This window comes from Sebastes umbrosus, chromosome 1, assembly GCF_015220745.1.
Source record: "Sebastes umbrosus isolate fSebUmb1 chromosome 1, fSebUmb1.pri, whole genome shotgun sequence".
NCBI lineage: Eukaryota > Metazoa > Chordata > Actinopteri > Perciformes > Sebastidae > Sebastes > Sebastes umbrosus.
Genome location: NC_051269.1, coordinates 32,557,005 through 32,574,108, shown reverse-complemented (window position 1 = coordinate 32,574,108; position 17,104 = coordinate 32,557,005). Strand labels below are relative to the sequence as shown.

The following is a 17,104-nucleotide window of genomic DNA, read 5'->3' as shown; positions in this document are numbered from 1 at the left end:
CCGGCAACCACCATTTTTTAAAACCCGTTAGCTGTGTAAACAACAGACAACAGAAAACAGCTCGTAACGAAATAAATGGAAGAAAACACGGACAAATGGATCAACAGTGAAGTCCTGAAGTTAACTTGTTCATGAGCAGATACCCACTGAGTCAAAGAATGAGAGAGAATCGCTGCTCAGCGAGCTAACCCAGTGGCACAAAGCACACCCACTAAGCCGAAGAACGATAGCCGATTCTAAATAAGAGTCAAAAAGTACAGTGAAATGGCAGCAAGACCAAATAAATCACATAAAAAGTGCTTAACAATAACGGAAATATTAAATACATGAAAGCAGGAGGAGAGACGTAACGTTGCCCCACAACATTCTCTCAGCAGAAAACTGCCGAAGCGAACCAGCTGGACCCCGTGTCACTGAAAAGTGAAGGAGGGGAGGCGAGGATAGATGGATGGAGAAGGAGGGGTGAAGGAAGGCAGGTATGAAGTAGCAGCAACGGGTACCTTCTGTGAGGGTCACAGCCTGATAATTAGTCATGTTGAAGGCGTGCGCGAGCCGGACGGCTAAAAATACCAAACTAGCCCAGGGCAGGCCCGTACCTGGGACAGAGTAGGTTACTCTCCTCCTCTTCCCTCCCTACGTGGCTCTCTCAAGGTGACGACGTCAGTTATCAAAAATTACGACCTGACAGAACACATCTTTCAAAATCAGATTATTCTAGATTTAAAATGGTTTTGTGACGCAGCTTTAACAGAAGTCACATTGGAGACGCTGCAAAAGAAAAGTAGAGGACAGAGACTGAATGTGTTTTGGCAGTCTACGTCAACGTATAGACACAGCAATGCCCTTTTATACACACACATACACACAAGTTCCAGGCAGATATGGCTTCCTAATCAAGGATCAAGTGGTAATCCTTCCTATAGCTTAGCGCGTGTGTGTGTGTGTGTGTGTGTGTGTGTGTGTGTACTGTATGTGTGAGGTCAGGCAGCGTGGAATCAGCCCTCGCTCATAATAGGGGCCTGTTAGCCAGTGCTAATCGCTAATGCTAACAGGATTGGAGGGCACGGCCGGACCCAGTTACCCAGCTTATCTCTTGGACGCACACAAACACAAACATGTGTGCACACATGCCTCGCACACATACTTTCTTCATTGATGGAAAGAGAAAAGAGAGAGAGGGGAGGGGGAGAAAAGTGCTGGCTGGAGGGAAAAATAATGCTGCCATCGCCAGTGTTTCTTATTTTCCAGCCTACGCATTAAGCTAGTGTAAGCTTACTAGACTTCTCCCCGGACAAAAGCCTGATTTCTGGTCGTTTGCAGAAACGTCCATATTTTCTATATCCTCGCCCTTTTTCCCCCCTCTGTCAACTCATGCCATTCTTCTGGTGGCCGTTCTCCCCTCGCAAACTCCACCGCTCTGACACACTACTGTTTTTTTCTGCAAGCCACCAACCAGCTACATCTATTCACTCAAACATATGACTGCAGTACCGCACCATCTCTGCTAAACAACCCACATGAAACAAGAGGAGACATTAAAGGATTGTCACAGCTACAAACTAAGATGAGAACAATTTACACATTTTTCAACTGGCTGGCGTCATTTGGTGTGAAATTTCGATGGATCTTGCTGTGTCTCAATTTGCATACTTCTGTACTTACGCTTGCTATCTTGAGTGCAAAAGTGCGTTAACACATTGAGAAATATGGCAAAATGCAGTGCACTTCTCACAGATTTTTATTAATTTTAACACCACTAATTTATTTAACACATTAATGCAACTTGTGATTTTTAGGTTGTAGCGGGCTATGTTTTAAAGCTAGAGTGAAGATACTGGCACTATATGAAAACTAGAATGAAACCTAAGGAATACATTGGTACCAACCATGTCATACTAGCTTGTCGTGAAGGAGGCTAAATAACGCTCCAAACTTAAGCTAAATTTTGGCGAGGAAAAACTGGCATGGCCATTTTCAAAGGGGTCCCTTGACCTCTGACCTCAAGATATGTGAATGAAAATGGGTTCTATGGATACCCACGAGTCTCCCCTTTACAGACATGCCCACTTTATGATAATCACATGCAGTTTGGGGCAAGTCATAGTCAAGTCAGCACACTGACAGCTGTTGTTTCCTGTTGGGCTTCAGTTTGCCATGTTATGATTTGAGCATATTATCTATTATGCAGTACCTGAGAGGTTTTCAGCACAATATCTTCCCTTGTTTTGTGTTGTTAATTGATTTCCAATAATATATATAGAAACTTGGTTAAATCACTGCTGATATCAACCAACATACCAACTACTTTATGGATTTAAAACAGCCCCAAATGCATTCAGACAGAGAGACATGGAGGCAGTCAGAGGTCCTCCCTCTGGTTTAACCACTTTCTCTCCGCTCCTCTCTTCTCATCAGGCTAATAACACGAGACTCTTGCTATGACAATTAATTCGCTCCCCTCGCCCGTCAATCCATCACACAGAACTGAACACATTGAAGGGTGGAGCACTGCGGAGAAGATTTAGAGTAAAGGTTACAGATTGCAGAGATACAAGGGGAGAGACAGAAATGAGAAATAGATGACGAGAGAGAGGTGGAGGATGGGTGGAGGAGCTGGCATATGTTGATAGCTGAGGAGCAATTAATTCTTATTTATCCAGGACAGGAGCGTGGGAGTGCTGCTCTTCACCTGTCAGAGTGGAGGGGAGCCAGTGAGCCAATGACGGGACAGAGATGAAGAGGAGGAAGCAGGAAGGAGGAGATGGAGACAGGTAGATGACTGGGAGAGAGGGAGGGTTGGAGAATGAAGGAATGTACATGGAAGCGCCTTCTCTCTCTTCCTCCCCTCACTTTCATCTGCTTCATAGGAAGATGGATCGCATAGCAGTGTGTGTAAACAGGAACAGACTGTTACCGAGTAAATGTGCATATTTAGTGTGAGCACGAGCAAATGCACGAAACCTCATTGAATTCTCACAATCTCCCTGACACAAAGCAAGCGCAATGTCATGCCCTCGAATCTAAATGGGATCAGTGCTGTCTGAGGCATCACATGATTTGGGAACAAAGTAAAGGAACAACGAAATGTCCTCAATCTGCAGCTCTCCAGCAAATAAAATCCTAGTGAATTTCCCCCATTTCAATCCACACACACACACACACGCACACACACATACCGGCACAGTCTGCAAGCCAATTAAAACAGTGTCAGTGTGTGCTGTGGCTGACTGCGGTGGCAGGTCTAGTGTTTATATCTCATTAAGCTGTGCCAGGCCATGCCAGACCAGGCTGTACCATGCTCCGCTGCGCCTACCCTCCACCGACCAGCGCCAAGGCCCTCATTAGCCTCGTCTCTGCCACCTTTAGAACTGTGTGTGTGGGAATGTACGTGTGTGTGTTCAAAATGACTGGATTTTTTTTCTATATAAATTAAAAATGTAAGTTTTTTAACAGTCAGTTACATCTTTTAACAAATCCCATAAACTCTAGAAAGTCTTCAAAAAGTTCAGCGCTGTGCTTCATGTCTCTCTCTCACACACACACACACATTATGGAGGAGTGTGTGACACTATTAGACCAGTGTGGTTTGTGTTAACCGCTCTCCCTGCAGACATGTTTGGCCTCTTCTCTAGACCTCTATTTGCTCCGTCTATCAATTTATTCATCCATCTATCCATCTTTCTTGTCCGCCATCCTTCTCTCATTTCCCATCGGGAAGGGAGCAGATTATTTGTCCTCCAAACTCTCCCTCTGTACGGTGTCATTGCACTCTTCCTCTTTCCCTCCTCCTCCTCCATCTATCTTGTTGCTGCCTCTCTTTCTCCGCCTCCAAACTTCCTTGCCTTTCTTTTACTTCCCTTCCTCACCCTGCTCTCCTTCTCTCTTTTCCTTCTCCGAATCTGTATGGCTGCTTTCGCCTCGCTGCTGTCTTCCTGTGTGTGTGTGTGCATGAGCTCAAACACACACACACACAGGAGCGTCCGTCTCCGCTGCCCGACTGCAATTCATCATCATTTTATCTGCCTTAATTGGATGCCATCAGGACCCCTGATACTTCCCATTTCTCCTTTAACAAACAGCTGCTCTCTCCGCACACAGAAGAATAACACACCCTATCCCAAACTAGATTTTCTCCTCCTGCCCCTGTGTCTGCTTTTGCTTTTTTTTTTTTCTCTCGCTAGTGAAGGAGTGAGAGAAAGAGGGTGATGGAGTGGCCGAGTGGTTTATCAGACGGAAGGTAATGGTGTACGGCCTGCGCTGATATTATCTGTCCTCTCGTTCCTGCCCTCCAGGGAGAAACAAGAAAGAGGGATAAAGAAAGAGAGAGAGAGAGAGGAGGGGAATGGAGACACTGAAGTACAAATGGGGAAAAAAAAGCTAAGACCAGGAGGAGATAAAGGAACGGAGAGAGGAAAATTCTCGAATAGTTCAATTCTCTGCTCTTCAAACGACGGCCAGCTGTGCTCCGTCAGCCTCGCTGACCTCAGAGCGTGTGGTCATTTATGTGCGCGAGCGTTGTGTGTACATGTGTTTATTCGCTCCCATGGCCCCGCTGGCGCTCTGAGCACAACTTCCCAGCCCACAGCTCAGCATCTTATTGTCCTTTGCACCTTCACCTCCAGCCTCTGATTGGCCCACACACACACAGCAGGAAGTGGCCTGGGCCGGGTCAGAGAACCGAAAAGGAACCGATGCAGACACCAGCTTGTTGTTTTGGTTGCTGCTGACCGGAGTTAACTGCTACCATAAGGCCTGGCGGATGGCTCCGTATGTGTCAGTGGTAATGTGGGCTCGTTTGGCACTAAGAAATATGGAGAGGACTCTTTTTTTTTTTTTTTTTTTTAACAAAATGAACTGTGTTTTTTTCCTCCAGTTAACTCGCTATAGGACCTTGGACAATCTGCCATTTCATCAACTTTCACAGGTTCCAAAAAATGCTGAATTATGTTTGGCTCAGTACCCGACTTCAAAAGTGAGAAAGTATGTGAAGAACCATATTTTTTTCAAAGTATGTAGAGCTTTGTGCAAATTTAAAACCCTTACCCACGAACGTGTGATTCTTCAAACACCTCTCAACACCTTGGTTATTGTGTGGCCTACTTGTTTCATGTCTCTGCTTGCAAAAGACAACCTTTCTCCAACACTGCATTCTTTCTCATGTCTTGTGATACGCTTGCTCTTTCCCCTTTGGGATCAGCTGGTATGTACAGTAACCTTATACAGAAATACCATGCCGTCAATATTTCTCCCCCCTATAAGCAGATATGGACAGTCGATACCCAACGAGCTTAGTATGGAGCTGACGTTACGCTCTCGTATATCATGTGTGTCACATATACAGTAGGCTATTGACAGCCTCCTGTTAGGCGATACTATATAAGAGTATTGAGTTATTACGGTGACTGTAAAAGGAATAAAGTATGGGAAACTGGAGTTTAAACATGATCCGACAGTGGATATCCTGAATATCCTGTGGATAGTTCTCATCTTTTGGATAGTGTGATGATATTGTATGAAAGAGAGGAGAATGAGTTTTGGCCTCAGGGGAGACTTTTGAGCTGATTTTCTCCCTCACACCCTCTCATCTCTTTCCCCCCCTCTGTTCTCTTTAATATCACTCTCCCTTTCACTTTTCTCCATTCATCTCACCTGAAATTGTGTACTACGCTCCAATTTCTGTAGTCTATCTCATCTCCATTTTTTGCCGTTTACACTATCTAGTATAAAGTCTCCTCCTGTCGTTTTTTCGCCATCCTGATTCCTTTACTCGTCTCCTTACCTCCGTCATCTCCACCTCGAGGTATTCTGTCCTTTCTCTGTCCCGCTCCCATTGGCGATTTCAGACTCTTTTTAGGGGTGCTCAAGCACACCTAAATTTCATCTAAGCACCCCTAAAAAATAATTATCAAACCATCCAAGACCCGCGGGATCGACGGCGATCCCGGCCGACATTACTGTCTTTAAGAGGCTGTAGCGGGATCAGTCTTAGAGCTAGAGTGAAGATAGTGGTATCATATGAAACTAGAAAACCTCAGGAATCCATTTGTCATGTTAATTTGTAGGGAGGCTAAATAACGCTCCAAAGTTATGCGGGATTTTGGCGAGGGAAAACTGGCATGGCGATTTTCAAAGGGGTCCCTTGACCTCTGACCTCAAGACATAAAGACATTTCCAATAGAGTTGTTCCGATACCGATACCAGTATCAGAAATGCATCCGATACTGCCCAAAATTCGGGAACGGGTATCTGCGAGTACGCCAGTCTATGCACCAATCCGATAAAATAATTTATTAACCCAGAAAAAAATGTACTTGTTTAACAGGAAATTAATTGTTCTTTGCCGCTCCAAAACAGTAGCCTTCACTCATGGCTTCCACTTGCAACTACTGTCCACTATCCATACATGGTCAGTAGTAAACAGTTGTTAAATAATACGAATAATAACTATATATTTTTTTTATTACCACGGTATCGGATTCGTACTCAGTATCAGCCGATATCGCAAGTTCAGGTATCGGAATTGGTATCAGGAAGGAAAAAATTATATCGGACCATCTCTAATTTCCACCATAACTTGATGCAGAAAAGGGAGAAATTGGTGCATAAACATTCAACAGAATGCTGGAAGTGAAGCGTTTGATGCTTAAAATGTCCTGGGGGAGGACCTACAGACCCCCAGCTTAATATATGTCCAACCCAATGTTGAAGCAAAACCTTCGCCCTTGACTGTAGTCCACACGTCACATTCTCATTAGGGGCTGAGCCCCCCTAAAGATCTGATCCGAGAATCGCCCCTGCCCGCTCCTCTCCGTTATTACTTTATAGAAATTCTCGCCGCAGCTCTCTCGCATCTGCCCTTGTCCTTGTCTTTCCTACAACAAGTGAGTGAGTGTATGTCAGTTTGACACGGTGGTAAACACTTATGTGTATCTCAAACACAAGGCTAAACTGTGGATTAGCACCCCTGTGTTTATCTCATTGATTAGCCGGCCCCCCTCCCCAACTGTCTTCATGCGGTGGTATAATGAAACAGCCAAACACACACCCACACACACACACACAGCTATCCTGGGATCCATAGCCTGAGGCATATTGAAGGATGCACATGTGCACACGCGCGCACAGACACTGATTAACCCCCATCCCCGTAGCTGTGTGCCTACAAACCGAGGCGGCAGCGTGTGTGTGTGTACGCGGCATAACAGATGAAGTCTATTTCTACTGCAGAGTCATACATGATTCATTGAGTTGGTGCTGAACACTGTCAAAGTAGGAACAAACATGGAGGGCTGCGCATGAAGAGTGGAGATATGAAGGTCTATAAACGGATAAACTAATATTTAAGACCCCTCATTCTTTTGAAATACTGCTCCGTGGCTATAATAAGACACTCATTCTAATAATTCATGACACATAATTACGCTCATAAGCTCAGGCCGTGGATGAATTATGCCTTAATGGCAAGTTCATGCAGCTGGCACCTTTTTCATCCACTGAATCTAAACCACCGTCTCGTCTCATGTAGACTTGCACGCACGCACGCGCCGCGTCGATATCTTACCGCGCAGTCAAGTTGGCACGGCTAATTGCTAACAAGGGCTAAGCGCTGACAGCCCAAGGCTAATTGCTGCTAGCATGTCTGCTTTGTGGACATCAAATGGAGAAATTCAGCTTTTGGCTGGGGCTGGGCTTTGCAGCTGATTAGCACTGGCCTTGCAGCTACATTAAACAGTCAATAAACAGACATCTCTGTGGAGAGACAACCCTATCGCTAGCTAATTAGCCCCTGCCTTCACAAACAACTTGCTAGCGTGAGCCAGCACCCGAAGACTGCCCGTCGATACCGACAGAATCAAATGCGGCGCTAGATGTCACAGCGGCTACCCAGCGAGCTGTACAGCTAAACAGAGACTGCTGCTGTAAACGTGTGTCTGCTACATGACTGCATATATACTTGTGACTGTTACGACAAGGTGTAGCATAAAGAGAGGTGGTAAATCTCCTCAAGGTGCTACAGCTTATCAGCCAGACATGACGACTTTGAGATGTTTCTACTTTATATTAATCTGTCAAAGATTTTCTTCCATGTGCGACCACGTTGTGGTGACGGCCGCAACACCCTCATCTAAAAACAAAATGAACAGCTCTCATCCCATGTCGGCTTTGTTGCATTATATGTTAAGATAGAAATAGACGGGGACACGCGAGCAGACGAGAGAAGATGAGGAAAGTAGGGAATAGCAGGAAGAAGAAAGTATGACAGACGGAGGGATGGGAGAAGGAGGAGGAAGGGGGTTGCAGAGAGAAAGATGAGCTGTACAGGCAGAGAGAGGAAGGGAGAGAAAGAGGTATAGAGTGGAGGTGTAAACATGATCAATCCGCTCCCAACTAGGTTCAGAGACAGACTTCCTCTTCACATTTTCAGCCTCAGTGAAGCGCAACGCTAGCTACCTCTTATCTGTCACGCTAGTTTGAAGCCTCACAAACATATACACACACACACACACACACACATATACACCACCATATTTCAACACGCAGAACAGGCACGGATCCACATGCATAAACTCCTCTGCCTACCTGTAAATCCTCTACACACACAAATTCTGATTAGAAAACTTGTGCAAAAAAACATCCTTGAGAACACTTTAATCCGGCGCTCATCCCTACCAGCCACAAATACATGAAAAAAAATCATAGAAGCACAGAACAAAACTCTGACCACTGCAGCTCTACACTCGATCAATGATATAAATGACGCATCGCGTGGTGATGATCTGTCATGATTTCAACCAGTGCACACACTACCTGGGAAGATTCCCCCGCAATGAAGGTTTATCATAAGTGTGTGTCAATTCAAATATGGTGAACTCTCGACGTCAGTATCTATTTGCCAACGATCAGTTCAGTGTGGGAGGATCAGCACTGGATCATTTATCTAGATTGTGAGCGAGCCAGTGTCCAAGTGGCGCGCGATGATCTGTCAGGACAATGAGCATGTTAGTGTCCACTCCAAAGTGGTCATTAGATGTAGGAGGCCATTATTTAAACCCTGACCGAGTCAATGTCCTTACTGGGATCATGATTTACTTACCTAGTGGCATTGATTAGGTGAAGAGTAATAGTGCTGAATGACTATGCTTTTAGCCGATACAAGATTCAAAGTATCACTCGTGATCCGGTCTATACAGTAGTCAGTAGTTCTGGTCTTATTCACAACTAACGCTTTACATCATCTCAATGTTCAAACGTTAATGGTTTTTTTCACTTGCCCGGTCGGCAATTGGGTCAGAAATCTACTTGCCCAAAGTAAATTTTTTACTTGCCCCTGTACAAATACTTTTATTTATTAGCAGTTAAAAAGTTAATTGTCATGTTTAATCTTTATTTACGTAAATTAATCTGGAGGTTCGCCCACATCCTCTAACGCCTCCCAACGAAACTCCTGTTTCCAGGATAATTGAAATGCTCGCTTGCACTTCAGCTCAACATTTTTTTCTTTATCCACCACCAAGTGCCCGATCAGTACTGCGCATGTGCAACTCTCAACAGAGACGAGAAGGAAGTGAGATAGCTCACTCCTTAGCTACTTCCATCATCAGCATCCATCATTTTCTTTGTACTCAACTGTCAGCATCTTTCAACCTGAATCTTCTTCATACACAAAACCGCAACTAAACAGCAACTAAATAATCTATTTTTTTACCCCCTGTAATAACACTACAACACACCACCATCTCATGCTGTGTTCTCCACTTGATGGGGCTCCACTCACACAACCACAATCTATCCCTTCTTACTCACCGCTGAATTCTGGCACTGGATGGAGGTGCTGTTGAAGCGCAGGGCGGGCACATTGTGGGTCACCCCCTGGATGTGGAAGACGCACTCGTAGTTCCTCTGTCCTGACTGAGGCTGGGGCAGGTTCTTGGCAGCTAGTGTGATTGGCTTCGTCACCCCGACAGGGATGTAGATCTGGGTTGAGGGAAGGATCTGAGGGCAGTCCTGCAGAATGACAAAAAAATATATACTTTAGTTGTTTTTTTTAACCCAAAAGGAGACAGTTACGGAAGAAAATATAGTCAGAAGAACAAGCAACAAGGCACAAATAGCAGTAAGATAAGACAAGGGGTGATGAAATAAATCCCTTGTTTGTTGATAAGTAAAGAGGAGAGAAAGCCGTGGGTTACATATTTGACTTTACGCCAGAAGAGCTGTGCCGTGATGCACTGCTCACATGTGTTACAGGCTTGTGCAACACTCCCACTGGCCTTGCACCAGATCGAAATGCTGCACGACAACACTTGAGCCAAAGAGCTTTTCATACGCAAGTTCTCAAAAGATTATCTACCCAGTAAAACTATTCGCATCACAACAGTGCTGCGTTGTTATGGCAGAAAGACAGGCTCCAGTGTATTGTGTCCATGTGTGGAGTGGACTAATGAGCTCATGAACTTCGTGTTTGTGTTCGCATCGGTCACTGATAATGGCCAGAGCTGACAGGGTCTTGTTTAGATCATCTGGAAGCAGCCCATCAGCTGGCTCACACCACTGGGGTGCACCACCCTCGAGGTGTGTGTGGGTGTCCTTGCATAGATGCGTATGGACAAATAAGTTTCTTAATGTACAGTTGGCTTAATGTGCGTCTACGCTTGCACATGTTCACTTTACTGAGGCAGAATAAGACTGGACAGTCCGCTCAGTATGTAATGTTTCCGAGATATGCATGTGTGCATGTGCTGGAAGGAATGAAGTCATTACAGTGTTCATGCCATGATTTGGCAGCGAAGCAGATCTCGTCAACACTGAGCGAGAGAGAGAGAGAGAGAGAGAGAGAAAGAGAGCAGGAGGGTGGGTGACAGATCTTATACAATATGAGTTAAAGCTTGGGTGGAACTAAACCCACCCTGTGCCGTAGTGTTTGAGCCAAAAGGATAACAAACCAGATCACTGCTGACAAATCACATATTTTACAACCTGGAGACACTGTTAAGTGACTCATATAATAAGAGACATGTGGCAGCCGGAGAATTTTTTTTTCATGTGAGGAAAAAGGGGCCTTGAAAATGTGGACTTGATTCTGATCAATCATACACCTAAAGAAACCCAAATACATATTTTAGCTGAGTTTAAAGAGGACCTATTATGCTTTTCCCCTTTCCTTTAATGTGTTATGTATATTTTTTGTGCATGCACAATGTCTGCAAAGTTACAAAACCCAAAGGGAGTTACTCTCCCCAACAGAAACACTGCTCCTGAACTGCCTGAAACGCCTTGCTTGAAGTCCTGCCTTTTTTTCCCATAACGTGATGATGTCACCGAGTAACACATTTGCATAATACCTGCCTAGCGGCTAGTTTGGCACACCCTCAAACAAAGCTAGCTGGAGCGGAGTCTAAAGAATTTGGTTCGGTTGACCAATCACAACAGCCAGCTGACCAATCAGAGCAGACTGGACTTTCCGGGAGGGCGGGGCAGGAGCTCAAACTGAGCGTTTCAGACAGAGGATGAAAAGAGGAGCTGCAGTACAGCCGGTATGAGAAAAGTAAAGTGTTTTTTTGAACATTAAAGCAGGTAAACATATTCTAGTAGAAACCCAAAATACAAGTATGAACCTGAAAATAAGCATAATAGGTCCTCTTTAAACAAAAAAAAAATCTTCATCCTTTGTCTTGTCAAAAATATAACAAGATCTATGTCACAAGAGTGAAGAAGAGCCTGATATTGACAGTGCTGTCCCATCCAATTGCAGGATAGGACAACATGTTGACAAGTCAGAAAAGCTTAGGATAGAAAAACATCGACCAGATCCTTCTAAAATATTCACTGCACATCCTCGACTTCACTTCTTGTTGTAGCTTTTCCTTTAAGCAGATAGCTGGCTCGCTGTCAGTGAATTTTTCTTTCCCCTCCTCTCCTCTGAGCTGTTGTACATTAGAAGCTACAGCGCGTCCCCGGGGCCCGAACACAATGCTGGAGTTTGTTCATTAGGCTGCTTAGCCCTGGCCTTGTGTGTCTGATCACACACAAACACATGCATAACACATAATGAGAGAGGGGAATACTATAGGAGGAAGAAGCGGGCTACAGGAGACCTGGTGTATAATCAACTAGGAGGAAGGTGGGTGAGGGTGAGGTAGGGAATGAAGAGAAGAAGGAGGGGGAAATGAAGGATGGTTGGAGACAGAAGGAGGAAATGAAGGGAGTGGAGAGAGAGAGAGAAGGGAAGTGAAAATGATGTAAGACAAAGTGAAGGAAGAGTGGAGGGAAAAGCAGAGGAGGCGAGTTTAACTGGGAACAGAGCGAAGTGAAACGGGGAAGTCAGAACAAAAGACAAGAGACAGGGGGAAGACATTTTAGAGGAATGCCTGGATCCCTCTGCACCTTTTCTGTCTCTTTACTCATCCTACTATCCATCCTTTCAATCCATCCTACAGTCAAAACCACGTACCCAAGCCCCCCGACAACATCCTACTTAATTAACAGCCTGGAGCCTCAGACGACGCTAGGAAATTGATGGAGAGGGCCAGAGAAAGAGAAAGAGAGAGAGAGAGAGAGAGAGAGAGAGAGAGAGAGAGAGAGAGAGAGAGAGAGAGAGAGAGAGAGAGAGAGAAGAAAGCAGAAAGCAGAGATTGATTTGCACTTGTGGCTTTTGAAGTCCTGCCTCAGTAAAAATGATGCTCATGTCAAAAGCTGTGGGCTCGCATTGTCAAAGGTGCCACGAGAGTAAAAGAAAAAAAAGAGAGAATGTTTTGAGCATCCTGCTGCTAAAGCTAACTTGTAGACGCCAGTGTGTCAGAAGGTAGCATAGCCTCTAGCACAAGCTGCAGCTAACCAATGTTTTATTCATCCGTCTATTGACTTTGTGTCACCTCAGCTGTCTGATTGTCGTTTTCTCTGGCAGTCCTTTTTCCTTGTAGTATCCCTTTCCTTCATTCAGTCATCTCAAGGTAAATATCGCAGTAAAAAAAAAAAAAATTTTGAATAATAATGGATTAAATACAGTTGTCTCATGTGCAATATGTAGATATAAATTGCTCTTTACAGTTATAGTACCATATCAGGAGACAGGTTTTCTAGGAAATATGTAAGAGAATAAAAAAAAAGTTAGATGGCTTTCCGCTTTATAAAATGAATCAGAACTCCAGCACTTTGCATCAAAGACTTTAAAGGTGTTTTGAAGTGGGGTTGTATGAGGTACTTATCCATAGTCAGTGTATTACCTACAGTAAATGACGGAAGCAGACAGGAGTTACCACAAAGATGCAGAGCAATGTACAGCTGTGGACGGGGCCGGCAGCAAAACCTATTTTGGCCACCTAAAAAAATATCAGTTAAAGTACGCTATATTTTGAATATTTTCGCTGGTTTACTTGCCGTGAGACAGCAATACAATCATGTTTCAGACGAGGAATTGAAGCCGTTATTTTTGCTCTCGCCAAAGCAACCAGACTCCATTAAAAAAAACAGTAATTTTACCTAGCAGAATACGGGAGATGCTGGTCTACTGCTGCCTTGATCGGTCAGTTTGTTTGTGTTATTGTATGACTTTGGTTAGTTCGGATACACCAAAGTCACACAATAACACAAACAAACTAAGAGATCGAGGCAGCGATAGACCAGCAACTCCAATGTTCTGTGAGGTAAAAGTAAAAGAAATTTCAATGGAGGCTTTGGAAAGAACATAGATGGATACAACCGCTTCAGTTCCCTGTCGGAAAGGGCTGTCTGACATCAAGGTAAACCGGTGAAAACATTGTAAATACTGTATAGCGTTCACTTAAACTGATATTGCCGTCCCTGTTCACAGCAGTACATTGATTTGTTATTGTGCGGTAACTCCTGTCTGTTTCTCCAAACTGAGGGCGTGCCGATTGTCATCTACTGTAGGTAATACACTGACTATGGATAAGTACCTCATACAACCCCACTTCAAAACAACCAAACTATCCCTTTTAAGTCTTTAAAGTCTTATTATGGCAACGCAAGCCATTAGTAAGTGAACCAGTGCTGGGATAGCTCATTGATGCCATGTTGCAAGAGTTCAAAACCCTACTGTACGAAACCCCAATTACAAGATCGCGCTGCGCTCCAGACAGACTGGAAAGGGGTTCTGGGAAAGAGATGGAGGTAGGCAGGGAGGAAAAAAGAGGAGATTGAGGGAAAGCGGGAAGGATAAAGGCAAAAGTGCTCTGCAGAGAGAAACCATTTCATCAGTATTTGTGACAGGTGCCAAAACAGTTCAAAGCCGGCATTAGGGCTACAAAGTGCAGAGTACATTGAAACAATATTTCAGCGGGGGGATTCGTTTGAAGCTGGAAGAGAACTTTCTTCTCTCTTTTTTTCACCCCCGTTTTCCTGACTTCTCAGCTTTCACTTCATCTGTTGAAGACGGATGCTGCGGTTTTCTTGGCCAGATGTGACACTTCAGGAGGACCAACAGAGGAGGAAGCGAGAGGAGAGTGTATGTGTGTGTACTATATCGGTGGGATAGGGTGTGTGCCGTGAATGGCTCAGGGATGGATGCAGGTATTAGGTGAGCTGGGTTAGGGTTAGACAGAACAGCAGCTCTCTACATTATAGGGTTCACTCTGTCTACTATAACCAGTAAGAGCCTTTTATTGTAAAGCTACATGTGCGCGTGAAGTGGAAATGATGCGTGAAGGAACGCACGCCACAGATGGTTTCTCCGCACGAGAACTCGGCACGAAAACATCTGCTCTATTTTGAGATTCTGATCACTGTCTTTGCATTCTGACATCTTCATAAGCATTTTTTAATACCAACAGATGTGGATTCTGTAGCAGAGAAATGCCTTTGCCAAATTTAAATTCTTTGTATTTGAGCGCACAAACAAACACCTACTATTAACTGAGAAATAAGCTCTCACGCCCAGGATTGGACTGGGTTGTAAAAGTGTGTATTTTGTACCTGTGAATGAGTGTATATGTTACAAAGTGTGTGTGTTTATGATGGCGGACGTCCAAGTCTCCAACTTCTGTTCAAAGCCAAGTACCCGGAGGGTTTTCTTTACCTCTGTTTGTTTTCCCTCAAAGGCCGCTGTTAGCTTTGCTGCCTAAAGCTAGTGCTGCCGTTTCCATTTGTTAACAGTAAAGGCATATACAATTATGTAGATTATTAAGATGTATTGTATATATTAGCTAACAGAAAATTTCCTACATACGGAAAATGCGGAAATATTTTAAAACAAGCCATTATTCAGAACAAAAGTATTCTTACAATGCCTGACCTATATTTGTTGACATCTTACTGCCGACACCCAGATGCCAGTTTTGATTGAACGTCGCCATGAGCTTTCTCAAAGCAGAGCAGCTGCCGTTCTAGGTCAAGCCTGTTTCGAAAATATTCCTTCCTTCATTTTCAATGCACTCTGATGTGTACCGCACCTACTCCTTCCACACCAATTGGAAGAAAAAAAAAAAAGTATAAGAAAAAAAAAATTAATAAAACAAGTGCTCGGCGGGCGGATGAGATAATCTCTACTCGCAAGCGAGCAAAACACCTTTTAACATTTGCCAAGAGCTGATAATGAGACATGTGCATGTGTGTGTGTGCATACAGATATGTAGAAGGTGAGAGATTAGATGGAGGTTGGGTGGAGGGGTTGGAGGATGAAGACGAAAAGCAGGGCGGGATGCTGCTATATAAATAAATAAATGTATTAAAGAGCCAAAAGAGTTCTGAAGGCTTTGGCGTAGCCTGACAAGATATAAATTAATAAAGCTCCAAAAACACTGCGCATATGTAATGAGGCGGGTGTCTGGTCGTTTTTTTTTTTAAGACTACCAGACCCCCCCCCTTCAAGTCCATCCATAATTAATTAGCCGCCTCTGTGATGTGGGGACTATAGATCAGGGAGGAGAAAAAATAACACGCTAAATAATGAAGTAAAGCGATATGGGGAAGCCTTAAGGGAGAGATGAGATGGCATGGGTGGTCACAGAGGAGCGAGGGGGGCACACTGGTACAAATAAGAGGGACAGTGTGTGTGTGTGTGTGTGTGTGTGTGTGTGTGTGTGTGTGTGTGTGTGCACGTGTGTCACAGGGGCCTGACAAAGGGGTATATGAAGAGTGTTGAATGCTCCCCCTTCGCCTGTCGACGTGCCCCCCCAGGCCTCGTGACAGAGGGTCTCACGGAGGAAACCAAAGAGCCGTCTGCAACCTTGAACTAAAGAGTCCCATCTACTCCTTGTTATGATCAACTATACATTAATATTATATTACAATATATGGATCTTTTTATACCAAAGTAACGTACATGACATGAGACTCCAATGGGAATGAAGCCTTTGTAAGGACTTCCAATGAACTAATAAATAATGCCGGGCAACAGGGGTGGGAATCACAAGAGACCCCGCGATAAGATATTGTCCTGATACTTAAGTCAAGATATGATTTTTTGTTTTTATTGCAATCTTAAACATTTTGCGATATGCTGTCTATTGCGATAAGATATATTACGATTTATTACTTTTTTCAAATTATACAGTTTGTCAACATCTGTTTTATCTAATAAGATACAGTAAAATTTTGCGCAACTTTGAAGCATTATTCAGCGTTCTTCCCAACAAGTTAACATGACATGGTTAGGATTAGGATTTTTAGTTTCATATGATACCAGTATCATCACTCTAGCTTTAACAACCTCTGAAATACAGAAGAGTGGCCGGGATTGTTAAGAGGTTAATATTTTATATCATAAAAGATCAAACATGACGTCTGTGTATCGATACAATATTGCCCACGCAAAATATCGCGATATAATGCTGTATTAATATTTTCCCCCACCCCTACTGGGCAACCAATATGATAATCACATGAAATATGATCAATTAAACTGTTTTTGCATCCGATTTGCGCTACTTTATAGCCCCTGAAACAACACATACAAACACACAAACCAAAATGGAGTTTTTCTCCTTCCACCAGCCATTTTTGTGTTTTTATGGATATGAAGTGGAAATATATACAAACTACAGAGAAGAAGAAGAAAAACTAAAGTATAAGTGTGCTGTGAGATGATGGCTAACTCAGACAGCGTGGTGAAATAATGAGACAAGACAAGGCGTACGGCTGGTTGATT

The 17,104-nt window shown here is 43.9% G+C and overlaps 1 protein-coding gene across 6 annotated transcripts in view; it reads right to left on the bottom strand.

Annotated features, from left to right (window-relative positions):
* The window catches only part of LOC119485011 (plexin-A1-like), a 233,385-nt gene that overhangs the window by 66,449 nt on the left and 149,832 nt on the right, over positions 1–17,104 (bottom strand). For all 6 annotated transcript variants that reach the window (XR_005206159.1, XM_037764274.1, XM_037764301.1 and 3 more), the window contains one exon: positions 9,805–10,005. Coding sequence is in view for 5 of the 6 variants with exons in the window: in XM_037764274.1 (XP_037620202.1) it covers positions 9,805–10,005 (201 nt within the window). In the remaining variant the exon portion in view is untranslated. The remainder of the gene's footprint in view (positions 1–9,804; positions 10,006–17,104) is intronic.